We start from the raw sequence: 27,110 nt of genomic DNA, 5'->3' as shown, positions 1-27,110 counted from the left end.
CTCTAATACTGGGATGCACAATTACAAGTAGGATATGTCATGTCAGAACAGTGAAGAAATCACCCAATTATGTTCAACGTTGATAGTATCTCTATTTGGAATGCAAGGATACCTCGTTCTACATGGAGCCACGATGCAGATAGCCGAGCACCCGCAGCGTGTTAGGTCAGGAAGGTGTTTTTCAGCTCTTGCTTCCTCCACACACTTCATTGCCATTTCCCCCAGGCCATGCATTTCAGAGAATGGGCTCCCCTTGACTCCATTTACCCTTGACTTTGTTCTAGTAAAAGCTCGTCCCCATCTGTTGATTTGATGTTGATCGCATTTTAAGTCTTCTTTTTCGAGCATCAGCTATTCTTTTCTCCTGCAAGGGGCACTGGCACCCAGTAGGTACAGTGCATGGAGTAGGTTACTTTGAAAACATTTATGTTGACAGAAATGGGGTGTCTTATAAGTTCAGTTTATTATTTTCAGATTTGCTATAGTTTACTATTTTTCCAAGCTTAAAAATCGTTTGAAATATTCTATACTTAGATACATAGTTTTGAATACTATTTGATCAGTTTTTCTGAAATTATAACTGTTTTTAACATTTTCCACATTGTAAAGTATGATATTATGATGTCTGGGAGCCAATTAACTTTTGCAATGAATATATTTAATTTACAATGACATTTAATAAGAAAATGGTATTTCATATAAATTATATATGTAGATGGATTTATTTTCTAATTTATAGGAACAGATATGTCACAAAATGAGATGTACTTGTGGCTTCATTCATACATCCAAGAAATATTTATTGAGAGCTTCTTGCTATGGGGCTATAGCAGTCATCAAGGGAGACAGAATCCCCCACCCTCTCAGAGCTGAAATTCTTATGCGGGAGATAGAAAATAAGCAAATGCATGTGTGGTATGTTAGGTGTTAATAAATACAATGAAAAATAAAGCAAAACACGAAGAGGGCTAGCTGACAGCATTGTTAATAATAGGCAGTGTTTGTTAATCTCTTGCTGTGTATCAAGCGCTGTCCTAAACACTACCTGTATTGACTCATTTAATGTTAGGAGATAGACATCTTGATTATAATAATATTGCGGCCTTATTGAAGGATTAAGAAGCTAATATAGAGAAAATTCAGGAATGTGCCCGATTGGCAGAGCCAGGCAGGACTCAAGCCCAGGCTGTCTGGCTTCAAGGCCCCAATTTTTTATTTTAAGATTTCCAAGTCACAGGAGAGTCGAAGGAATAATAGGATGAACACACGTCCACCCTTCGCCTAGACTCACCAGTTGTCATTATTTTGTCACATTTGCTTCCTCTCTTGTATCGTCTGCTTGTATTTTGCTGAATCATTTGAAAGTTAGTTACTGACATATTCGTTAAGTTGCAGTTCACTTTTAAACATGTACATATATAGCTCCTGGGAACAAGGACGTTCTCCATTAACATAATACCGCTGTCTCACACAAGAAATTTAATAGTGAAGCAGTGCCATTGTCCAAGATGTTTTCAGATTGCCCCCGTTGTCGCTCGTAGTCACTGGGTTCTGCTCCCTCTGTGCTCTTTTTCCCCGTCATCACTTGAATGGATGGTCACACTGCAGAGCAGCGTCACATTCGTATCAGTCTCACGCCCGTCCCTGATTCATAAATGAAGACACGGTCTCAGAAGATTCCCTTTTCTGGAAAACATGCTCACTGTTCTTCACCTTGCAACCTTTCCTCCTCTTCAGGTAGATGTGGAAAACCCGAGGAGAGTCAAAAACCAGATGAGTAATGAGATGCCACCTTTAGGGGCAAGTGTGAGGTTCCTCCTTCAGCATCTGGCTGTTAGTCTTAAGAAAGACCTGTCGGCACGTACCAGTGTGACCTGAGTCAGCTCAGAAGGAAAAGCTGACGAAGGCTTTCACCATCACGCTTCTGATTGATTCTGTCACCTGGGGTGTAGATCTATGAGTATGTTTCATAAAAACAACACTCAGTAAGTCCTCTTCCTTGTAACGGAGGGGCTTGACTAGGCTGGCGTCTTCCATTCTCCAGATCTCAGTGCAGGGTCTTGTACCGAGATCCACATCTTACACTTCAGGTTTTGTTTATCTTCCTATCTTTCCTGCTAACACTAAACGCCAATATCATATTTAATCCTAACTCAGAATTCTCATTTCATGGAGTTGGATTTCCACCATGAGCGCAGCCGAAGATCATGTTCATAGAAGTGCTTCAGCATTTAGGGTACCATGAAAATATTGCCCATTTACCCTTGGTTTCTTGTTGTGATTCTGTGTATCTGTTTACTGACCATCACTCGTCAATCTATTGATCTCTCTCATTATTTTTTTCTTTTTTTTTTCCTTTTTGCTGGCCAGTAGCTGGTACAGGGAACGGATCCTTAACCTTTATGTTATCAGCACCACACACTAAGCAGTTGAGCTAGCTGGCCAGCTGTGACTCTGCTGATCTCTTAATTTGAGGTGTACTAACTCTGTTTCTTCTATAGCTCTCAAGTATAGCCTGAGTTTGGCTCTCATTGTATAAAATTTTCCAAAACAGGTATCCGTTAAACTGAACCACAACCCAGTATAAACACTCCATAGTGCGGGGGGCAAGATGTTATGTTGTGTCCTGTTTTTCATGAGTTTTTGTTCATTGCAAAATATTTGAGATTGAAGCAAATGCACTTGACTGCTTTGGCGGTCTGATGGGATTAAACTTGGGAAAGAACCATCCCCCAAATAGGCTCCAGATTTCCTAACATATGAGGCACAGCCTTCTGTTGTTTAAATTTGTATTTTTAAAAACTTTTCTAGTTGATTAAAACCTTCCAAAAGAGTAAAGTGCCTATAAGATTATATCTTTAGAGAACCATACTTCTTAAAGTAATTTTCTTTTTAAATTTTCCCTTTTGTGTACTAACACCTATGCAAAATGTACTTTGGAAAACAATTCAACCAGAGAGATTCTTACTTTTTCCACAGAGACTATACTGAGATAAAGGGCTTCATTTTTTGAGAGATGTCTTTAACTCCCTGGGAGGGGTTCTTGGTGGATATCATGTGGTAGAAAGGGAGTTCAGGTGACGGGGACACTGAGATGATTACTTTTCACCGACTGCATTGAAGTGTAATTTATATATAGAAAGTTCTCCCTTTGTGTGATTCATTGATTTTGGTAAATTTGTAGAGTTGTGCAACCATCACAACAACCCAGTTTTAGAACATTTCCATCTCCCCAAAAAGTTCTCTCATGTCCATTTACAGTTAGCCCAGCCCCTAGGAAACTTTTGTCTCTATAAATTCCTGCAGTTACCTTTTCACTAAAAATTAAGATGGGACATTTAAAATTTTTTTGTATTTCACCTAGAGAATAATTTTATTTAGCCACTGCATATGTCTTAATGAAATTGGCACGAGAGCGTTAACACACAACCCACCATGAACAGACTGTGCTTATTGCTGGTGACAAAGAAGCATTCCTGGGTCCTATTAATAACTTTGTTCAGAAAGTCAGAATATTTCTGTTATGAGTTCACTCTAAGTTGACCATCTTTTTAATGAGCATTAACTAGAACTAACTCTCACCATCCTGTGGCTCTACACATAAGCTGTCTTCTGAGAGAAAGGACTTCAAAGTTCTGATGTCTAAGAGGCTTGTCTACTTCAGCAGTAGTTTGCTTAGGAAAATGTCATTCTTTCTATATTTGCAGGTACAACTTAAAGAAACCATCGAAGATCTTCCTGGCAAAATGGATACTCAATTAGCAGAATCAGGATCCAATTTTAGCGTTGGACAGAGACAATTGGTGTGCCTTGCCAGGGCAATTCTCAGGAAAAACCGGATATTGATTATTGATGAAGCGACAGCCAATGTGGATCCCAGGTCCATGTAACATTGAATTTGAATTTTGTCTTCCGAGCTAGGGCTGTGGGATGGCGAGGACCTCAGCCACACCCCCCTGACATCTGCACCCAGCCCAGCAATGACCAAAACACCCCTGGAAGCCCCCTGGTCTCCCCTGCAGGAATGAGGGGGGCGCCACAGGCCTCAACCCCGTCCCTACTCCTTCCTCTTCCTCCCACCCTATTTCTTTCCCCTCCCCCGCAACTGCTCCGCAACATCATAGAATGTAAAAATAATATTAATAAACTTAAGAAAAAAAATCCAATTTTTAAATGTGGTAAATGGGAAACATTGAATAATGCGGAGAAATGTTTCTAAGCGTTCTGTTTACCCCAAAGATATCTCTTGATAATATTAATTCTGGAAAATAGAGGAAGAAACCAAAACACATTTTACAGCATTAATGATAATATTCAGCATTCTAAGAGAGCTGGATTCCTAAATCCTGCTCCTGATGTTTCTAGCAATTTGGAGGGGAAAATATTTTTTATTGTTGTATAACGTATAGCAAATTTCTAAGTGACTTTTTATACTTAATTTTTTAAAACAAGATCATATCTTAAAGTACTGATTTTTTAAAAAATCATTATTGAAATATTTTGTGTTCTTTTTAAGTCTTAAGTCTACTTTTCCCATCTTTACTGAATTAAATTTAATTCTTTGATTCCAGAACTGATGAGTTAATACAAAAAAAAATCCGGGAGAAGTTTGCCCAGTGCACCGTGCTGACGATCGCGCACAGGCTGAACACCATTATTGACAGTGACAAGATCATGGTGAGTTCTTCACCTGTGGCATTCCAGTTCCTTCCATTTGTGTTCAAATTTCCAATTTATCCTTTCTTGTAAAACTTGGAAAAAACCCCACAAAGTTAATTTTCTGTTAATTTTTCCTCTCATTCCTGACAACTCAAGTACTTAACTACACATTCATTGCTGTTAAATAAGATATCCATTTCATCTGTTTGCATATTTTTATATTAAAAGTTTATTTGAATTGACATTTTTCTTTAAGATGGCCTACCATGAAAATATTCCAAATCTAAGATACAGCTTCTGATATTAAGGGTCATATTATGGTCATTTTCACCACGTCGCGGATGTTTCAGCATGTTGGAGTCCCTTAATCAAAGATGTGGGCCTGACCGGTTAGTTCACTCAGTTAGAGCATGGTGTTGATAACACCAGGAGCTGAGGGTTCAGATCTCCATACCGGCCAGCTGCAGAAAAAATAAAAATTAAAAAATTAGCCTTTCATTTAAACTGCCAGGAGGTTGTTAGGTAAGGTTGTAGAACTTCTCAGCTGTTGGGATGTTCACAAGATACGTTCTCAGAGGGGAGAATGTGAGAAGTCTACAACAAATCATTTTCAGAAAGGGCCTCAACAGAAAAATGAATGATTTCAACAGAAACGGTTTAATAAAGGAAGCATGCCACATGGGAATTGGAGGGCTGGGAGAGCGAAGGGATGCACCAGGGTAATAATTTTAGGAAGCAGCTAGCACAGATCTCCAGATCTGGGAACTCAGAGGCGAGGCCCTGAAGAGGTGCAGCTTGGACCTCTGAAGAGAGGCCACTGCCCAGCTGCTGGTCGTGTTTGTCTGGGAGCATGGTGAGCTGGCTCCAGATGTGCTGATGGAAGGGCAGGCGGGGGACTGAGGTGACACAGCAGAAACCAGGAGGGAAGACCAAGGGCCTGTGTCCCACTTTCATCTCCTCCAGTGCCCCCGACTGGCAGAACCTGACAGAGTCCAAAGAGCCTCAGAACTGTGACTGCCCCGGCCTCACAGGTGGCAGACAGCGGAGAGGCAGGGCTGGGGCGCGGGGCTGCGGACAGATAACCAGCGAGTGTCTCACACAGCAGCACACCCACCTGCACGTGGATGTCTTCCTTACAGGTTCAATTGGCTTTTCCTTCCTTAGTATTTCAGTCTTTCCCTCCTTATTTCCACCCTTCCTCACTCCCTTCCTTTTCTTTCCCTCTCTCTCACTCCCCCTTCTTTCCTCCTCTTCTATCTCCCCTCCCCCTCCCCTTTCCCTTTGGTGCTTGCACAGTTTCGATAAATCTTATGATGTGGCTTTTATAAAATGATAAGGGAAACATTCCTCAAAAGTAAAACCTTTGACAGCAAAGAAGCCCAAAGGAACACAAGTGATTTTCAGGCTAACTCCCAGCCTGTGGCGCTGGGCTGATTTTCATCCATCTTGTGGCTGCTAACCTTTGTCACTGTCTGGTATCCAGTGATGCTCTGATTGATGACAGGGAAGGAAGTGGGTTAAAGAAAGCCTGCATAGTAGTGCCCGAGGCAACAGATGGAGTTTAGGGGTGACATGATGGTCCAGACTGAACAGGTTCATAAAGAATGGATCAGTAATATCCAAACTTCCTTATGTCCAGTGACAGTGGAGCTGTCACTTTTGACTTCTTTGGCAATTTCTGGAATGGTACTTCTGACCCTATTTCATATGTGTGGTCAGATGGGATCATCATTGCGGAGTCCCAATGTTTGTGAAAACATTGGACTGTCAGCATTGAAGAGGTGCCTTTAGCCTTGTCACTCCCCAGAGCTGGATGTGGGCAGGAATGACCCTGGTGTCCCACACAACAGGAGTAGAGGGTCTGACTGCTCTCCCTCTTGCCTTTATAGTTAAAGACTTAATTTGTCTTTCAGTTCTTTAAGTGTAGTATTCCACTCTCACTCTTAACAGTTGTGTCCCCTCTCCCCCTGGATGTTGGTGGCTCAGACTAAGGTGCTAGCAGTGGAGATGGTGAGATGGATGGATTGGGGGTCAGTGGCAGAACAGAGCAACTGAACTGTCTGATGGCTTGAACGTGGGACATGAGGGGACAGAGGAGCCTATGCTGGTTTCTAGGGTTGAGGCATCTGGATGAGTGGTGAACAGTGAGGGAGAAGTTGATGTGGAGAAAGGAAGTGCAAGGGTCCTTTTTGAGCATGTGACCTCTGGGATGACTTTGCATTTCACCGTGGGGCTGCCCTCCCACTCCCACCTCCAGTTTTGAGAAATCATCAGTTTAGGGCTCCTTGGCACAGGGCCATCAGCAACGTCACAGGAGGTCCCCAGATGTAACTTGGCCACTTGAGCTGGTTTCTGTTGCTGACTTCTTTGTGGCAGGTTTCAACCTCAGGGGACCCAAGAAGACATGCATTCTGTTGCTTCAGAAACAGGTGCTCTACCCACCCCATATCAAAACCTTCTATTGTATTCTAGAGCTTCTTTTTTTTTTTTTTTTGTCTTTTTCCGTGTCTGGCAACGGATCGCAACCCTCAGTGTCGCCCCCGTACCGGACCGGGACCGGGACCGGCAACGGGATGGCAACCCTCGGCGTTGCCCCTGCGCCTCGCTCAGCCAGTGAGCGGTAACCGGTCTGTATGTGGGATCCGAACCCTCGGCGGGAGCGCTGCCGCGCTTCCCAAGCGGCGCACTAGCGCAGTGCGCCACCGGGCCGGCCCTGTATTCTAGAGCTTCTGATCATCAGCTGGCTTTTCATGTAACAAAACTCCATAAATAATGTTCTTTCCCAAAGTTTTGGGTTTTTTTTTTTTTCCTTTTTGTCTTTTTTTTCGTGTCCAGCAACAGATCGCAACCCTCAGTGTCGCGCCCGTACCAGACCAGGACCAGCAACGGGATCGCAACCCTCGGTGTTGCTCCCACACCTCACTCAGCCAGTGAGCAGGAACCGGTCTGTATGTGGGATCCGAACCCTTGGCAGGAGTGCCACCATGCTCCCAAGCGGCACACTGTAGCAGTGCGCCACCGGGCCGGCCCCAAAGTTTTGGTTTTTGAAGCAAATTTTTTTTTTTTTGGTGCCTTGCTTTAGAAATACCTATTTCCTTTCCATAAAACAAGTGATTTTCTGTTTTTGTTTTTCTTAATTTGTCTATTTTTAATTGAAACATAATCAGTTGTATGTATCCATTGGGTACAGTGTTGAATATCAATACCTGTGTGCAATATGTGAAATCAGGGTAATTACTATGTTTATTATTACACTATATAACCATTTTTTGTGGCCCTTTACCAATTTCTCGTTAACTCCCCTCCCCCTCCCCCTTTCCCATCTCTGGTGGCCTCGGTTCTCTTCTCTTCTTTTGAAAGTTCAATGCATTGTTGTATCTTTCTTTTTTTCTTTTTTTAGATTCCACTTATGAGTGAGGACATGATATTTCTCGTTCGGTGCCTGGCTTATTTCACTTAACATAATTTTCCATGTTGCTGTGAATGGCAGAATTTCATTCCTTTTTATGGCAGAGAAGTATTGCATTGTGTAAATATACCACATTTTCCTTATCCAATCATCCAGTGATGACATTTAGGTTGGTTCCAACTCTTGGCTATTATAAATGGAGCTGTGATGAACTTTGGAGTGCAGGTATCCCTTCAACATGATGATTTCGATCCCTTAGGGTATATACCCAGCATTGGGATTGCTGGGTCGTATGGCAGTTCTATCTGTAGTTGTTTGAGGAACCTCCATACTGTTTTCCATAATGGTTGCCCCAATTTACAATCCCACCAACAGTGTAGGAGGGCTCCCCCTTCTCTGCATCCTCACCAGCATTTGTTACTCTCTGTCTTTTTGATAACGGCAGTCTAACTGGCATGAGCTGATATCTCAATGTGGTTTTGATTTGCATTTCCCTGATGCTCAGTGATGTTGAGCATGTTTTCATGTGTCTGTTGGCCATTTGCATATCTTCCTTTGAGAAATGCCTATTGAGCTCCTTTGCCCATTTTTTAATTGGGTTACTTGTCTTTTTATTGTGAAGCTGTTTGAGTTCCTTGTATATTCTGGAAATTAATCCATTGTTGGATGCATAGTTTGCGAATATTTTCTCCCATTCGTCAGGTTGTTTTTTCACTCTGTTAACTGTTTCTTTTGCTGTGCCAAAGCCTCTTGAATAAGGGGTACTGGGAAACCTGGACATCCATGTGTAGAAGAGTGAAACTAGACCTGTACCTCTCACCAAAATCAATTGTATATACCAAAATATATCAAAAGCAACTCAAAATGCATTAAAGACTTTTATGTAAGACCCAAAACTTTAAAAATACTAAAATAAAACATAGGGGAAGCACTTCAGGAAGTAGAACTGGGCAAGAACTTTATGAATAAGACCCCAAAAGCACAGGCAACAAAAGAAAAAAATAAACAGATGGGATTATATTAAACTAAAAAGTTTCTGCACAGCAAAAGAAACAGTTAATAGAGGGATTTTTCTGTTCTGTTATTCTGAAAGCTTAGAGGACATAAAGACAAGTCAATCGTCTGCAAAGCCTAATGCTCCAGAGGGCGGCGGCCAGGCACAGGGGGAGTGGCTGGGGAAGTGACAGATGCTAATGAAGGGCATAACCAACAGTGTTGTCATCATAAAGTCCTGTAATTGCAAGTGCTTAAGGTATAATAATTACATTTTGTCACACTGGTGAATACTTCTCCATAAAGACGGATGGATACGGTTTTGTTTACTGTAAGTAAATCAGACAAGAGGCTTGTTGAGAAACGACTGTGACCCAATTAATAGATTTGTTTATGTGTTGACTTTCCAAAGGGATTTGCCCAGTTTTGGTTCTTTAAGTGCCATTAATGTGGTAGGCTTAGAATTCTATTTTACAAAGATGTTCTCTCAATTTTAACTTTATGAAATATGGTGTAGTTGTAATGACAACCAATTTAATCTTCCTCATTTGCTCTGTTGTCACAAAACAGTGGAGCAAGACAGACAAATTAGAAATCCTCTTTCTCCTAATACTCAACAACTATCTCAACAATAAAGACAGCTTCTTCCCTGTAGTTTTTTAGGATTAGCTGGTTACTTATGACCTGTTTTCTTTTTAGCCAGTAGCACAGCTTTGTCCTCCAATCCCTGCACACCCCTGTCCTTGCGGTCTCCAGATTCTCCCCAATAGCATGAGTTGAAAGACGAATGGGAGAAACTGCAGCAATTAGTGTTGCTTGTGTTCAGTGCTCCAGCAGCTGGGAAATTCTTTGGGAATGAATTTCAGAGAACCAAAAGCAAGGCTGAGAAACTCCAACTGTGGCTCTATAATCTTTACCTTTCTTCATAAACTCAAATCTCTTTTTAGTGGCGTTTGCCCAGAGAAAACAAAACTAGAAACTATTATAACCTACCCAGCTGGAAAAGCACAACTACTCAAAGCTAACTCAAGTTTTATTTAAATTCTGGTTTTCACCTTCATGGAACTTTTCTTTAGTAAGCCTACATGGCCACGATTAGAACATTTCAGAAGGAAAAAATGCTTCTTCAAAGATAGGCTGAGAGATTTAATTCAAGTGTCTGGGGGGAAAATAACTAATGTGAAGGTAGAAGGCACAACCTCTGGGAATAGCTGTGCAGGTCACCGTGACTGAGCCTTTACCTGCCCCAGATGGGAAGAGTCATCTACTACTTCAAGACCTAGGGAAGGATTTTGAGTAATACTTGCCACGTGTCAGTGTCTTGTCACAGAGAAAAATCACAGGCACTCATTTTACCAGTGATGGAGCCAACTTCTACAGTTGGACAACTGTCCATACACATCTTTTTGTCACCTGGCAGCCCAAAGCAGATGTCTGAAACTCAGATCCTCCCCTCCCCACTCTGCATTTTGCTAAATGGGGTCTCTCTTTATTGCTTGTTGCCAGATTGATAGCTGTTTTGGGCTTTTCTCTTCCTATGGTAAGGCTTTTCTTCTACCCTGTGCTGCCCCTCACCTCTTCCCGAGCCCATCCCACAATCACGCATGGCATCCTGCCAATTAAAATGGGTTAAATTATTTTTCAGTCAGTCCATATAATCTTATATCTAGGACATATAATCAGTCCATATAATCTTATGTCTTGTACCTGGGTTATCTGCAGATATATAGGCCTGAGAGCCGCATCTTCGTTGAGCTTCCATAACTGACTGACTCATCCAGTGTAATGTATTTTTTTCCTTAACCTCTTAGAGCAGCAAGCGATTTGAGGTTGGCATTCCTGGAGAGATCTTGGGGCAGAGGGATCGCTATCACATCAGCGTTAATGTGTGGTTTGTTTGTAGTTTTCTTTGGGTACAGCAAGGGTGGGGACCCAGCGGGAGATTTCAAGAGCTTTTTCTTACAGATATGAAAGATATTGAGATAAAAATTCAAAATTAATTCTACCTGTTTTTCTGAACAAAGAGAATATTCAGAGTTGCTTTGTGTTTATTCTAAAAGATTAGAATCTTTGCTCAAAGCAGTAAATGTGAAGGCTACGTGGGTAAAATTCTATTCCTGGCACTTTTCCATGTGTATCTCAGCTCAGCCCTTGTGGCATCTGACTGTGCCTTCTCGCCTTTCCCTTTTTTGATATTTCACGTAAATGAGCCTCATGCATCTGCCCTCATCTCTGCTCTCTCTCTCTCTCCCTCACTTGCCTTCCTCCTGTTGCCTGCAGCCATCATCAACTGAGGCATGTGGTCCTCCAAGTCTAAATCCCTAATCCCATAACCCCTATATCCCGCCGCCTTGTTTCCCACTGCTAGCTAGACTCTTTCCTCCCTCAATCTCACCCTGTTGTCTTGCCAAACCACACCACTGGACAGTCACCCAGTCATGCCCTGAATTTGGTTTCCTTTGTATTTAACTTTCACTCAGTATGCATTGAGCACCCTTACTTGTCATGTGCATCATCAGGCCTTGGAGATGCAACAGTGAACCAGAGAAACCACACAGCCCTGCCCAGGAGGAGGTGACAGGCTTGCCTCCGGTCGTGTTGGCTCATGTTGTTTCTGGGTCTGGAGTGATCCTCCTCCCACCTCCCTTTCTGCGTGTCCAAGTCTGTCCATTCTTCAATGCCTGGTTGGCTGCTCCCTCCTCCCTGAAGCTCTTCCTCAGAAACTCTGGCCAGAGGTGACCTCTTCTGCTCCCAACCTCCTGCTTGTTTGCCTTTTTTTCTTGCATTATAGCCACTTGGGTATTTTCTTCTTTCTCTTCTTTGAGTATAGGCTTCCCAAAGGCAGGGACTGGGACTTCTATGTCTTTGCCTCTTCATAGCACCTAGCATAACGACACAGATGCAGTAAGTGTGCATTACATGTGCCGAATAAATTCAGGAATGAATGAAAACTCACTTAAGTTTTTCTCTAGTGTGTTTTTGCCTTGTGTTTCTTGCTCTTTATTAATCATGAAAGTTTAATGAAATTGGTTTTCTTTTTCTGTGAGTATATATAGCAGGCACACAGTAAATAATTTTGAATCATGAATTGTAATAAAATTATAGTCAAAAGGGGATGGGGAAATGTTTATGTTTATAGGCATATTTTCTTAAATTATGCAAAGCTAATAAATCAAGTGAAAAGGTGTCTTAGAAAATGAAATGTTTAAAATGCTCATCGCCCATACTTTACTTCTAATAATAAAGTAATAATGTCTTTCTCTGGGAACTTACATGGAGAGGAGAGAAGACAGGTTCAGACCTAGGTTCGAATCCCAGCTCTGTCATTTACTGGTTATGCAGCCGGGGCCAAGTTATTCAACGTGTCTGCTCTTCAGTCTTCACCTCTGGCTATGAGCGTCTTGACAGTCTTGCTCATCTTTGAATCTCTCTTTTCTAAAACAGTGCTTTGGATGGATGGGAGAGAGGAAGGAAATTACCTGCCTTGTTTATCTATACTCTATTTTGAGAGTTAACAGTAATGGCTGTAAAAGCAGTGACTGTTCAACCCATGGCCATTTTTCTTTTCAAGTTCAAAAACTGCTACTTTGGTTATGGGGTGATTTCACTGATCCTTATGATACCTGTATTCTTTGTGACATTGTGTTTATATGCCAGGGCATGCCATGTCTCAAACCTTCTGAATCCATCCATTTGGGGCTACAGTAATCCGGTTCATTTTAAGCTACTGTATTTTGTTTTAATGCATATAAAACAGTATTAAAGAAGTCTGTTTTGTTTTACATTTTAAATTGTTATTTTACAGAAGTTAAAAAATTTAAGTTCTAATAAATTATCAAGCATTATATGAAAATTTGACAGTTCTGTCATTCCCCAAATTGAAAACTCTCCTAACAAAGTAAAATGCACAGACGTTAAATTGTTAGTACCTAATAAGGCTCAAAATATTTTGACCAAAATGATCTTTCTGTCATTGATACTATTAATCCTGTTGCTTTTTGAGAGCATTCATTTTTCCTGCCTTTGCCTTTTTAGATTCTGGTCAATTCTGAGAACTACTGGTCTCAGCAGCATTCATGTGTTTTCGGGCAATATGAGTGAAAATGGAAATATTTATTGTTTACTCAAATGTGCAGAAATTCAGTGGAAAGTTGGACAAGGACAAAATATTTGTAGTACTTTCTTTTTATTAAAAAATACATAAAGTTTTTATAGTCAGAGAACCCTCTCTTTATCAATTGTGAAGTAGAGATTTTTAAGTTTAATTGTTATTTTTGCAGAATAAAAAGTTCATCATTTTATAAAGTAATTTGATTCACATATTTACTTAGTCTTTAGCATGAGAGAGACCTGTACTTGAAAACTGCATTTTTTTTCCTTCATCAGGAGGAGTGGTTATGCTCTGTAATGCTATGCTTAAGTAAAATTACACATTTGGGGCATCTAAATTGACATGTGAAATTATAGGACATTTTAATTATTATGTGGATGTGACAGATTCAATTATTCTTGAACTCTTTTGAGAAAGCTGCCCTTAGCAGTGATTCAGAGTAGTAAACAAAAGATTAACAGGAAAATGCTCTTTATGAGACTTAATAAATGTTTCCGATTAAATTGCATGGGACAGAATTAACTGCTCTATGTAGATGTGGAAGAACAACCTGTGTCCTGCTTAGAGTTTTGGCATATTCTCTTAAGATAAATTTACTCTAAATATGGCCTAAATGAAGAACTAAGTACCACTTAACGTCAGAACTCTTCCCAGCCGCGTCATTTGGGCCAATTGTTTCAGACTCTTTCTTCCCTCTGAAACCATTAAGCAAAGCCACTAATAAGTAGAGACACAGAGTGAAAAGCTCCTTCCTCTCCCTTTCAATTTCCAGTGGACATATTAATGAGCAATAAAACAGCTAAAAGGCAGGCAGCTAAAGAAAGAAAGAAGCAAAGAAAGATCATTATAAAAACAGATTCAGACCCTCAGCAGTTCAGATCAGGCTGCCTGCATGTGCTGTGTGGGCCGTGATCACTGGAATCTGGAGCTCAGTTTCTTAATTGCTTCTTTAGTCTTATCCAAAGAGAAAATTGGATTTCTAGAGATTTCTTCTGTGCAGAGCAGTTATGCTAAAGCTGCTTAGGTAGCAGCTCTTTTGGCTAGCCGTTCTCTCTCGGATTAATAAACTACAATCAGATCTGAACTTCAGGACACAACTTAACCTCGCTGACCAAGGGTTCAGCCCCTCTTAGCAGCTCTCATAGTCTAGGACCCTAAAGAAATTCCAGAAGCATTTACTTCTTTTCCAAATGTTGCTCAGGTTCTGTCAGACCAGGTCAGCAATTAATTTGTTGCCATCTGATTTGTATGATATTACACTGTGTTTTAGATAAATTGAGTTTGAGTTTCTCAAATCAAGAAGTTTCCCAACTCTGAGGGCTGTTTATATATACTTTCTTTCTTTTTTTTTTTTTTGACCAGTAAGGGGATTGCAACCCTTGGCTTGGTGTGGTCTGCAAGACGCTCAGCCAGTGAGCACACCGGCCATCCCTATATAGGATCCGAACCCGGAGTGTAGGCACTATCAGCACCGCACCCTGCCAAGTGAGCCACGGGGCGGCCCTATTCATATATACTTTCAAAGCTCAGAGTCTGAGAGTTAAAAGCAGTAACTAATGTTAACAACCCCACATGCCTTTGGCAGAATATAAAGTTCCCTAAGACTGCTGAATGCCTGTAATGATAGTTTAGAACTTTGTTTCTTCCCATCCTATAACATTATAATAATAAAAGGTCAGGTTAGGCCTTTGTTTGCTTCCGCAAACAGGGTAATCAAACCATTTAAACACCATCCAGACCTACCACCCAAACAGATTCTCTATATTCTCCTTCTCCTGCCCCTTTCCGAAATATTGTCTGAGTTATAATAGGTTACTGCAAAACATTGTGTTTCAATGGGTTTCTTTCTGCTGATGAACAGGTTTTGGATGCAGGAAGGCTGAAAGAATATGATGAGCCATATGTTTTGCTGCAAAATAAAGAGAGCCTCTTTTACAAGATGGTGCAACAGCTGGGTAAGGCCGAAGCCGCGGCCCTCACTGAGACAGCAAAACAGGTGAGTGCCCTCCGAGGACTTGTAATTAAAGTTTGTCTCAATAGTTCGCCCCTCACAGTCTGGCTCCGTGGACATGGTAACAAGCACTGTGTGCCCTTTTCAATTACAAGCCTCCAGAGATGAAGCCTCATGGCTGGGCCTTAACAACACGTCCCGGGTTAAAGTCAGGTCTGCAAGGAGTTGGCAAAAGCCGGTGGGGGATGCAGGGTGGGGAGCACACAGCAGGGTGTGTGCACGCACGTGTGCAAGCCAGAGTGCCTGCAAGGGAGAGAGGTTTCAGCCTGGACTGTACACGTTTAGACTCTGTAGGTTCAGATTCTCATATTAACAGCCAGAGAGCACATATTTTGCTGGCCCGTTGCTTTTCATTCTTACTGGGGCTTAGCACATTTGAGATGCAAATCCTGTCTAGGTACATCCAGAAATTTGATAGTTTAAGGAAAAAAATGACTATTGTTTATCGCTTTTGTTTTTTGTTTTATAATTTGCAAAGAAAACTCCTACATGATACTGTCACCCTCTCCCCAGGTTTCTCCCTGATTCTTTGTTGTTTAGGATTAGGTCCAGATACTCCTTTATGCTTCCTCTACTTTCGAGTAGATGAAATTGTCATCAAGACAAATCAAGAGTTTATAATACCTTAAAGCTGTAGTCTGAATAGTGCTTGGAGGTTTACAAAGCCTAGAAGACGTTCAAGTTACATGAGATCTTTCCAACAACGATGATGTAGTATAATTTCTTTCTACAGATGTGTTAACTGTGGTTTGGTTGAAGGGACTTAGCCAAAGTCACACAGTCAGTTCTTCCTCATAATTCTGTCAAGTGGGAGTTGTACTGATGGACGGGTGGAGGGAGGCTGGAACGGTGTCCTTGCCTCTGGATCGGTGTGGCTTAGGGAGGAATGAGACTCCCCATCAAAACTGTCTCTAGGCATTTATCACGTGGGTATATGTTTTCCCTTCTTTCTACATTTCCTAGATTTTCAGCACCATAGGTGGAATAAAATTGCTTGTTTTTGTGTAATATTTTAAAAATCTATTAAAGACAATAGAATAAGAAAACATGTTCCAGAATCTAGCAGTCCTTCTGTATGAAAGACATCTAAAATACAGCCTGGGTTTCCTTCTGTCACTGTTTCTTTTCCTTCCTCCTTAGAAATGAGGAGCTGTGCCTTTCACTGTTCCTAAAAACTTATCAGTAAATCCTCAAACCGTTCAGTAGATGCCTGTGTGTACACAGCATTATGCTGGGTACTAACACGTTACACACGCCCTAGTCATCGACAGTATAAACCAGAGAGTACAGGGGAGCAGAGCTCCTCGGTTTATACATCGAGCCTTTGTGATGTGATGGTGATGATGATACGTGCCGTACGCTGCGCTCTGATACGGGTTCTCGTACCTGTATCAGCCCGTTGAAGAAGCTGATACTTAGAGAGGGGAAGGAGATTGCCTAGGATCACATAGAGCTGAATAACTGGCAGAGTCAGGGTTCAGACCTAGGTTTAGGGACGACAAAGTCCGTGTTCTGAACTTTTCATTGAGTACCTACATTGTATGTCGATGAGGATAGAAGCTGCTCTTGGAGCACTGTATTTTTTTTTTTATGCCTGAAACCCACAGAATACTTTCATCTTCTAAGGTTTCTCCCAGTCAAAGCTTTGCTCATAAGACCTGATCAGTTGTCTGGGATTCCCTGTATAACCTACCCACAAAACAAACAGGAACCTCAAAAAAACCTTTTTGTTCTTTGACTCCTCAGGCATTTCACATCAAAGAGATGTGTCCCCACCTACTTGTCAAAATCCCCGTTTTAAAAATGTGTTTGCATGTATTATCAAGGCGTAAGAAATAGATCGTAGCATTTTATATAGGTCAAGATAACATAATTTAGTTCAATACACTTATTTTACAGCTGAGGAAACTAAGGCCCCAAGAAGTGAGGTGGCCCAGTGTTAATGCTAGTTTATAGCAGACAGAATTAGAAATCTTTTCCTCCAGTTAATGTTTTAATACAAGTGTAACTTACATATAGAAAAGCACATAGGTTATAGAATTAGAAATCTCTTGATTCCTGGTCTCGTAATTTTTTATCCAATTCAACACTATTATGATAACTTACACTTGTGTAGTTCTTTGTAATTTATTTTACATAGTTTATGTAGTTCTTGCATGTATGGTGCTACTTAATACTCACAGCAGTTCTTTTTTTTATCCCACTTTACTGATGAGGATGTTGGCTCAAGGGTTCTCATGAAGACACAGATCTAGTGAGTGGAGAACAGAAGGCAGGTTGCAGGGTGAGGCTGATATGTTGCCTTAGGTCCTGTGTTCTGTGTCGAGTTTGAAAACATTATTCACGCAAGTTCACACGGTGGCAGAACATCCCTCTTGGATTTCAGTCCTGCCTGACCCCTGGCTCAGGTCGCCTCTACAGAAAGACAAGAGGAAATACATATCTGGATCCTCGTCCGTGTATCTTCTTGACATTGTTTCTGCATACACTTAGTCCTCTTTGGGAGACATGCTGTCAGGTTGTCAACCTTTTACTTGTACAAGCATCAAATATCAGTGCATCATGCAGAACTGTAACAGCACAAGGATTAGTCTAAACCAACAAGCTTTTCACTCTAGCAGATTAGAATTCATTCGTTTGAAAAGAAAACTCAGCATCTGGGAAAAGGTACTTCCAAGTCACGTATTCTTGACCACATAGTTGCTTTTCTGAAAATGTTGGTGCAGGCAAGCTGAATCACTCACTGTTTGACATTTATAGATGATTCATGAAAAAGCAGAGAATGTACTTTTTAGATACATAAAGCAGAGGGTGCATTAGTTTGTTCAGGCTGCCATAACAGAGCACCACAGACTGGCTGGCTTAAACAGCAGATGTTTATTTTCTCACATGCTGGAGGCTGGAAGTCCAAAGTGAAGGTGTGGAGGCAGGGTTGGTGTCCTCCAAGGCCTTTCTCCTTGGCTTGTAGATGGCCATCTTCTGGCTGTGTCTTTATATGGTGCTTCCTCTGTGTGTGTCTGTCTTAGTCTCCTCTTCTTATGAAGACATTAGTCTTATTGGATTAGGACCAACCCTAAAGACCTCATTTTAACTTAAATACCTCTTTAAAGACCTTGTCTCCAAATACAGTCATATTCTGGGGGAGGGGGGGTTTAGGACTTCACCATATGAATTGGAGGTGGGGACATAATTCAGCCCATAACAGAGGTGAATGCCTGTCATTCTCCTCCTGATGAAGCAGACCTAACTGAGGTTTTCAAAGTTCCTTTGTTCCCCGTGTAATGGAGCTGCTCTTTTATCTATCCATGAAATCACCAGGTACAACTCAGAAGTTATGAAATCCTAACATCCTGAATTCTGAGATCCTGAACCTTTTTGAGTAGGTGGAGGGGGCACTTAGCAGCCAGTGACCTTATATAAGTCACCCAAAATCTTTGAGCCTCAGATCCTCGCTTGTAGTGCTGGGATTGCAGTACTTCCCCAGCTTCTTCATAGTTGCAGATCTTAATAAGATAAGTTTAAGTGCTTCAAAGAATATAAAGCAATTTACAAATATAAGCAAATTCTACCTATTGATGATAAAGTTTGATCGTTCTTTAAAAGGCTATAGTCTGAACCCTTACCTCCCAATAATAAGAAAAGATGTATCCAGAGTTCTCATAAGTGGCTTTAGAGACTCTAAATAATTAAAAATTATACTTAATAATCAGCTTTACCAATGATACACGCCAATGCTATAAAATTCAGATAGTTAATAGTTTTTTAATTTTATTTAAGTCATTCTCCCACTCGTGTCTCCCATCACGCAGTTTCTCTGCAGGGTGGAGCCCCAGCACCATTTCTACAGTTTTGCTGATATGCTCTGTGCAAAACAAGAGCATGTGCATATGTGGCCTTTCCTTTTTTTTAAGCATAAATGATAACTATTTCTTACTTTTTTCATTTAATATTGTACCTTAGCTTATATTAATACATAGTTATCTCATTTTTTAAATGGCTGCCTAGTATTTATACTTTCTTCACTCTCTACTTTCCATTTTTTCCTTCCAATTAATGTAGCTATTCTATTTTTATGTTTTTCCCCCAAGAATGGGCTCTTGGATTTATTTACTAGTTCTTGTATTCTGTTTTACAGTTGATCAGTTTCTGCTTTTATCTTTATTAGTTCCTTGCCTTTTCATTTATTTTGTTGTTGCTTCTTCTTGAATGCATTTATTCTCGTTCTTTCTTGCTGATTAATACGAATATTTTAAGGCTGTAAATTTTCCTCCTACTACTGCTTTAGCTGCATCCTATAGGTTCTGATGCATAGTGCTTTCACCTTGTCCATTTTTCATATATTCATTCTGTAATTTTGATTTTTATTTCCTCCTTGGCCCAGAAATTATTTAAGAGGGAGGTTTTTAAACTTCTTAGTGATAAGGGTTTGTTTTTTATGTTTGTTTGTTTTCTCTTTTACTCATCAGTTTTACTTTCATTGCTTTTTGATCAAGCAATGTTGTCTGTACTCTTTCTACCCATTTGGAATTTATTAATGTTTTTTTGTGTCCTAGTATATGGACAATTTTTGTGAATGTCATTTGGACATTAAAAAGATGGAGTATTGTTAAAGAGTTTAAAAACTTTTAATTAGGTCTGCTTTACTAATTACACTATTTAGTTCTTCTCTATCCTTATTCATATTTGTCTATTTGATGTGACTCGGATCTAGAGAGATCAATGAGTCTCATATGGTACACGTTTCTCTTTGTATTTCCTGTCAGTTTTGTTTTGGCAATGTTGATGCTATGACTTTCAATCCACAGATGTTCATAACTTGGGGTTTTCACTATGAATTATAATTTTTCCCATTTTAAAGTACCTTTCTTGGATTAATTTATTGCTTTTGGCCCTTAATCCAAGCTGGCTCAAAACTAAGATTGGATCTCCTGCTTTCACTTTGTTTTCATTTGCCCATTATGTCTTTGATTGTTTCTTAAAATCCAAACAAGTGTCTCCTTCATGTGGTATATAGTTAGGTTTTGCTCTGAGATTTAATCTTAGCCTTTTTTTTTTTAATGGATGAGTTTAGTCCATTTACATTTATTGAGATTATAGGTATCTTTTATCTTAGTTCTGTCATGTTATGCTTTTAGCTTTTAAGTGTTCTTTTTTTAGCCTTTTAATTTGTAGTCTGTGGTTTTTGTTTCTTTGCTTATTATTTTATGTGTTCCTTTGATTTCTTGCTCTCTTTATTTGTTAATGTAAAGTACACTTCTCTGTCTCCATTCTCCCACCAAATTTTGGTTGTTTAAATAGTTTTTCTTCTACTTTTGGCCTTCAAACCTTAAATAAAATTGAACCTCTATAATTTGACTTATTTGTTTTAAATGATATATTCTCCATTTCTTAGTTAGCTAAAGTTTGTCCTCTAGTATAGTAGTTTTCAGACTTTTGGTTGTAATCCATCAGTGGGGCTATGCAATCCATTTAGTCATCATGACCAGTGTGTTTTAAGAAAGGAAATAGAAAAGAATGGAATGGAAGAAAAATAACAATGTCTTTTGTAGTAGTAATAAATTTCTTATGAAACTCCTTTTAGTATAGATACAGGTATAGATAATGAATGTATACTGAGTCTCAATGTAAAGTGTAATGTATTATTATTATATGTATAAGTTGTAAAACGATGTTGTATACCATCTTAAAGGGGGGTCATTGGAGCTAGAATCCCTGACTTACTGCATGTCTGAAATATTTATCTGCTGCCTCTCTAATTTAAATTTGCTGGTTATAAATTTCTTACTTCACACTTTCTTTCACTTAGTATGTTTTAATCTTTGTGCTTAGGTCTTCCAGTAGTGTTTGTTTATATGGAGAAGTCTAAGGCCATGATAGACATAACTTGATTTCTTTTCTTGGATGCCCAAATATTCTTTATTTATTTTGAAGGTCATTAGTTTTTCCTAGAAGGTCATTGTGTACTCTTTTGGGTTTTAGATTCAAATCTTCTTTTAAAGTTTGCTTGAATTATGTCTTTGAATTTTTTTGTTTGATTGTATTGTCCTCTTTACAAATATCTATTATGTATGTGCTGTACGTACTTTGTCTCTTTTATAAGGCTATTTTCCTCTTTAATCCTTTTCAATTCTTTATTAATTTCCAGTTATTTTGCTTGCTCACTCAATCTGTTCTCCATGTTTCATGCTGTTTTTTTCAGCAGCGGTGAATTTCGTTGTGCTGCCTTCAAGAAGAACTGTCATTCCTTGGATATTTTCATTTTTCTCTTCCACCTCACTTTTTTTTTTTTCCTTTTTGTCTTTTTTACTGACCGGTAACGGGATCGCAACCCTCGGTGTCGCGTCTGCACCGCGCTCAGCCAGTGAGCGGGAACCGGTCTCCACATGGGATCCGAACCCTCGGCGGGAGCGCCACCGCGCTCTCAAGCGGCGCACTCTCCAGTGCGCCACCGGGCCGGCCCTTCCACCTCACTTTTGACCTCCGTCAATTTATGCTTGAGCATCTTCTGTTGCCTTGCCATGCTCTACTGTCCTCTTAATCTCTATTGTGCACAGGTTGATTTTTCTGCTACATTTTCTTTTAATGTATTGCCTTATATTTTTTCATAGTTTCCATCTTCTCAGTGAGTATTTTCCATCTGTCATGTGTTTATCTTGTTCCTTTCCTTACTTTTTGTTTGTATATTTTATAGATCCTGTACTACTACTTTTTTTATTGTTATTATTCCTATTCCTCACCTTTGAATAAAATGAGTTTTTCCTAGACCATGTAGCTGCAGGATAGTTGTAGCTAGGGCATTGTTTCAGGCTAAAGGGAATAACATGAAAGCACCTTAAGACCCAGAGGAGAATATATGTGTGTGTGTGTGTGTGTATGTGTGTAAGAGAGACATCGAGAATGCATGTTTATCTAGCCTTTCCTCCTTCTTAGCCTACAGAGATGGACAGTTTCAATGCTGCTTGCATTTCTGAATCTTTTCCCAGGGCCTCACCAACGTACATGCTTCAGAAATAGACGTTTCTGTATGATTCCTTATTGACACACCTTAAAGCTCCCCTGCTGATTGGAGAACTGTGCCCTGTCACGATTGCTGAGATCTGCTCCTGTAGGCATCCTCTCTTTGTCTTGCCATGGCCCATTGGATCCAGTAGCATACAGAAGTCCTTCCAGATATTTTGCCATTCAAGGTTTCACTTGACTCCTGATTTCATCAAAAATTGAGCTTACTTATTATTTCTCAGTATCTTTGATGTTTAGGGTGATTTCTAAAAGGATAAGGAAAAGCCCATTATTTTATTATCTTCAGAGCAGAACTCCTCTCTAACTCTTCAGTACTCTTCAACTTTGGCAATTTACATATCAATGATGTACAACAAAATTAGACCTCCTTTAAACATGAGGGATTTGAAGACTTGAGAGTTACTGTCATTGAACTAAGGCCAAACAGTCAGTGAGAATGAACTGACAGAGACTTGAGCCAGAATTCAACACAATGAATGTTGTCTTAGAGATGCAGTGTAAATGAAAGCCCAGTTGTTCTTCTTTGTCCTTGCAAAGGAGCTTTTATTGCTCTCTTGCTTTTAGTAAGATCTAGTTCCATTAAGGGGTCTTTATTGATGAGCTAGAGTTTAAATACTGAACTTAGTTTCAGTCTACGTTAGAGGAACTATAATGAACCAAACCCAAGAGAAGGAGGGGAAGAGAGACAAGATACCAGCACTCGCTGGTCTTATATCCTGCTTGCCCTGAACCTGAGCTTTTATGGCATTGTCTCTTTTAATCTTCACAACCATCCCGATCTGGCATTATTATCCCTTTTTAACACATGAAGAAAATGAGACAGAAGAGCCTGAGTAACTTCTGAAAGTCATCGGTAGGTGTTGATACGCCACCTTCTGTAATCTTGCAACCTTCCTGCCTCCCAGGTTCCTGTATTCACTCAATTAAATATGTCTCAACCACGACCCCAGGGTTCTATAAAGATAAAATCAAAAGATCCACAAAAGAAACTTGTAGACGTTTTGTTTTCATCTTTCAGGCTGGGTGATGCTGCTACATTCCATGTACTAAGGGGCCCTTCTCTGAGCAGCATTCATAATTACACCCAACACTTAACTCGCATGTTTTCAACCGATAGTTTGTAGCCATTAATTAGTTCCTATGAGGTAAGTCATTGTTATCTCAGTTTACAGATGAAGCAGCCGGAATGGAGAGTGGTTAGGTAATTTTTCCAGGATCGACAATGCGCGTCCCAGGAGAGAGCTGACGCTGGGCCTCTCCTTCCCAGGCTTAGCCTACGACATGAGGACCTTGCTAAAATAGTGTTCAGTGACTTCAGCACCCTTTATCACTGCACTGTAAAAGAGATGCTTTATCTCACCTGTGCTGTTATCCACCGTGTGCTATAGAACATGGTAACAGATTTAAAAAGAAAAAAAAAGTCAAAATCAAGGACTTTGTTTTCAAACACAGGAAGCCTGTTTTCAACAGACTATTTCATACTATGAAGCTAAGACCATTTGGTTAGAAGTTGCTGCTAATAACATTTTCTTTATGAAAAAAAATTACATTGAGAGGATTGTAGGAAAAGAACTGGCTTATTTAGGGAGGATTATCGGGTAGTAAAAAGCTAAGTGTGTGTCCATTTGTTCTTTGAGCTGTTTTTAGTTTCTCTAAGAAATAGCTTTTTAACCACACAAAATATGGCTAGCTTAAAAATGTGCGGGAGGGAGATGATCTGAAATTACCCCCAAAAGGTCTTATTTTGGAACACTTGCATTATAATGGAAATAGTCTCAGATTTCATCCAGTGGGGTCTAAGCATTATTGGAGAATTTATTCTATCCTTAAGCATCATTTTAGTATGTAATATCTTACATGTGATGATGTTTTTGGTGTAACAAGTATGCACACCAGGAGAGAAAAAGGAAGTGCACTTAATAGGTAGGTAGATGGCTTAGCACTTTTCTTTTGTGAACGTGAAGCCCATTATCTTCAGTGATAACTTTGTTGACAGCACCCACAAATGTATTTGGAGCCAGGTTTTATAAAGGGATCCAGAATCGTATGACTAAGAGACCCAGCTCATGACATGTGTCAGCCTCAGATCGATGGCACATTTCCTGTTTTAAAGACTCAAACAAAACTTTTCACATTTTTCTTTGGGGAAAAAAAAATTGCATTTGAAGTCCTTTTTCACCCAAACACATTTTGAGATAAGGGCTCACAAGTCTTGACATTATTTCATTTTGTTATGTGCGTCTGTCAAGGAACCAAGATACGATACAGCTACTGAAAACTGATGATTGTGGAACAGAGAAACTTGACAGCATTTCATTACCTTTATGTTCTGATTATACATTTATCAGAAAACCTGTATCTCTTCCAGTTCAGCTAGAAATTGGTAGAATTCAGGAACTCAAAGGCTTGGCAAAGAACTGTCCTATTATTTGGTATCATCTTACATTTTAGAGAAGTTGCTTGGTTGAGTCATTGTTAAAGCTTTTGCTTCTCTTTTCATTATCATGGCCTGCTATCCACAGATCACATTTCTATAGGCCCTGTAACTGCTTTGCCGCACAAATTAAACGCCGGGATGTTTCATACATGTAAGCCAGCATTTCAATGCTTGTCCATCAGAGTTTATAAAATATAGGGATTACAACTTGATATTAACATCCAGATCTATTGTGCTCATTTTATGTGTGAAAATGAGAAACCCTTGTGCAGACACTAGATTTCCTGGCCTTTTTGTCACCCTGTTTTTAATTTATCTCCAGGTTTTGAGTCAGTAAAATGATTTTTGCTTATCAAGTTAATGTAGCAATAAAACATATCTATGAATCAGAGTGATCAGAATGAAAGTGAATCTACAGGTTGTTTGGCCATCAGTCCAGCCCTGCTGAGGGAGGGGTTCAGCAGGACTAATTCCTCCATAGAATATACACATCCCTGTTTTTAATTGTGCCTCAGTAAGTGATGTGATTTGCTTCACATGAAAAAGTGGACATAGAAATGCATTGCCTTGAGGAGGACTTTAGAATTTTTAAACATTTTTTTTTATACTTGCCTCTTTTTTTTTAACAGGTGTACTTCAAAAGGAATTATCCAGATATTGCTCAGAGTAGCAATATGGTTGTGAATACTTCCAATGGACAGCCCTCAACCTTAACTATCTTTGAGACTGCACTATGATTCTACCAAGATGTCAAGTCTATTCCAAAGGCATTTTCTAACAGTTTTTGCACTGTGGAAACTATATTGTACTTTTTTTTTTTACTCTGGCGACAAATATTTAGACATACAAGATGTTAGTTTATTTGGATGTTTTTTTCCGACTTCACCCAATGATTTCAAACTCTAACAAGTGGCTTATTGTTTCTATTTAAATGTTAAAGTTTTTTTAAAAAAATGCAAATCAGAGATGCAGGCCACCAGTAAAATCTGTCTACCAGGTTTTGTGCCTTAAGACACACCAGAGCCAAAGCTCATTTTGTAAAAAGGAATAGGACAAAATTGCTACAGATATTCTTTACGGACCACCAAAATGCTGATTAATTTTTAATTATATCAGGGATTCTATTTACTTGAAGACTGTGTGAAGTTGCCATTTTGTCTCACCATTTTCTTTAACATGTCTAGGATTCTTTTTATTTCCCCCAAAGGCTTCTGGTTAAAAAAATACAGGAAAAACAAAAAATATACTTGAAGTGACATTATAGTAGGGATAGTCGAATCCTTCCCCCCTGCCTCACCCCCCTCCACAAAAGAGAAAAATGGTTAAAATATAGAAGGACAACATTATATGTTCTAAAAGAGAAGGAGAAAAATACATTTTCTCAAAATAGGAGCCCTTTCTAAGAGATTTGATAAGGAAGGACACAAGTGTGACCTTTATGGTCTTTTAGATTTGCATGACTCTGACATGGTAACTGTGTTGCAGTTTTAAACTCAGCTTGGTGATACTTTCCACAAAGACCAAACCTCTAACTGTAATTCCTGAAATATGTAGTTGTATTCCTATTTGGATTTCTGGTTTACTGAGGGTTAAGCCTCTGTTGACTAAGATTTTTGGTTTAGTCTTTATTGAAATCCTTTTTAAATTGCATGCATATTCTCCTGACTTGGTGAGAAAAACTGAAAATCGTTGCAAACATTGACTATAATTATGCAGTACCTTCTCATGAAGCATCCAGAAGGTTCATTTTTCATGAGCCTGTTTAGGTAGTTTACTTCTGACCGCTAATAGCAAGTTTCTTTAAGTCTTTCTGATTAATGAATCAACAAACCACAGTAATTCCTAAGGCCTATTGTACTTTATTTGAACTAGGGGTCTTCAGTTTTTCGTGGTGGTGGTGGCTATGGTATGTTGAGTTCAAGTTACTAAATGTTTTATTGTCATGGTTTAAAATGGACTCTCATGACCTCAGAATAAGATGTAACCACCCTCAAATTGCATATGTTAATATGTATGCACCCACACATGTGCATTTATATATATATATATATTTATGCCTTCATGTAGCAGGTGTTTGGACTCATCAGCAGGTAGAAACAGATGTGTTGTAGAATAAAGCCTTAAAAAGTACACACAAAACAAACTACCAAAACACACTGAGTGCAGTAGCTGTTCAACTCTTTGTATTTAGAAATCTGTGGTTAGTGTTTAGTCCAATAAACCACATGCAGTAAGTTGTTCATTAATAGTAATAGTTTGTATTCCTGGAGTCTGAAATGACAGCAATGATAATAATGAGGTTTGTTAAAACATTGGACGTATTTGAAATGAGTGTATGTTTATTTCGTCTTTAGAGGTTAAAGGCAGTCAGTCATATAGACATGTTTCTGTTTTATTTGTTATAATGTCATCATAGGATTTTTTTAATGAGACAAAATTCAATTGAAATAAATGTGAATTTTCATCTCCA

The 27,110-nt window shown here is 39.5% G+C and overlaps 1 protein-coding gene across 1 annotated transcript; it reads left to right on the top strand.

The window, feature by feature from the left end:
• Window positions 1-3,494: 3,494 nt before the first annotated feature.
• On the top strand, window positions 3,495-27,110 carry LOC103607118 (multidrug resistance-associated protein 4-like). Its single transcript, XM_008591661.1, has 4 exons — window positions 3,495-3,880; window positions 4,572-4,677; window positions 15,034-15,168; window positions 25,270-27,110. Exons 1-4 carry the CDS (start codon window positions 3,639-3,641, stop codon window positions 25,375-25,377), a joined length of 591 nt encoding a protein of 196 aa, XP_008589883.1. The 5' UTR covers window positions 3,495-3,638; the 3' UTR covers window positions 25,378-27,110.

The sequence above is a fragment of the Galeopterus variegatus genome, unplaced genomic scaffold, assembly GCF_000696425.1.
Source record: "Galeopterus variegatus unplaced genomic scaffold, G_variegatus-3.0.2 Scaffold7140, whole genome shotgun sequence".
Lineage (NCBI taxonomy): Eukaryota > Metazoa > Chordata > Mammalia > Dermoptera > Cynocephalidae > Galeopterus > Galeopterus variegatus.
The sequence above is the reverse complement of the archived record's forward strand: the minus strand, read 5'-3'. Positions and strand labels throughout refer to the sequence as shown.

What these genes read in the sequence shown, in the direction of transcription:
- LOC103607118 (XM_008591661.1), top strand. Translation starts at nt 3,639, where the DNA reads ATGTCTAAGAGGCTTGTCTACTTCAGCAGTAGTTTGCTTAGGAAAATG. An exon ending in ACAGCCAATGTGGATCCCAG is followed by an intron (nt 3,881 to 4,571) that starts GTCCATGTAACA and finishes CTTTGATTCCAG; the next exon opens with AACTGATGAGTTAATACAAA. An exon ending in TTGACAGTGACAAGATCATG is followed by an intron (nt 4,678 to 15,033) that starts GTGAGTTCTTCA and finishes GCTGATGAACAG; the next exon opens with GTTTTGGATGCAGGAAGGCT.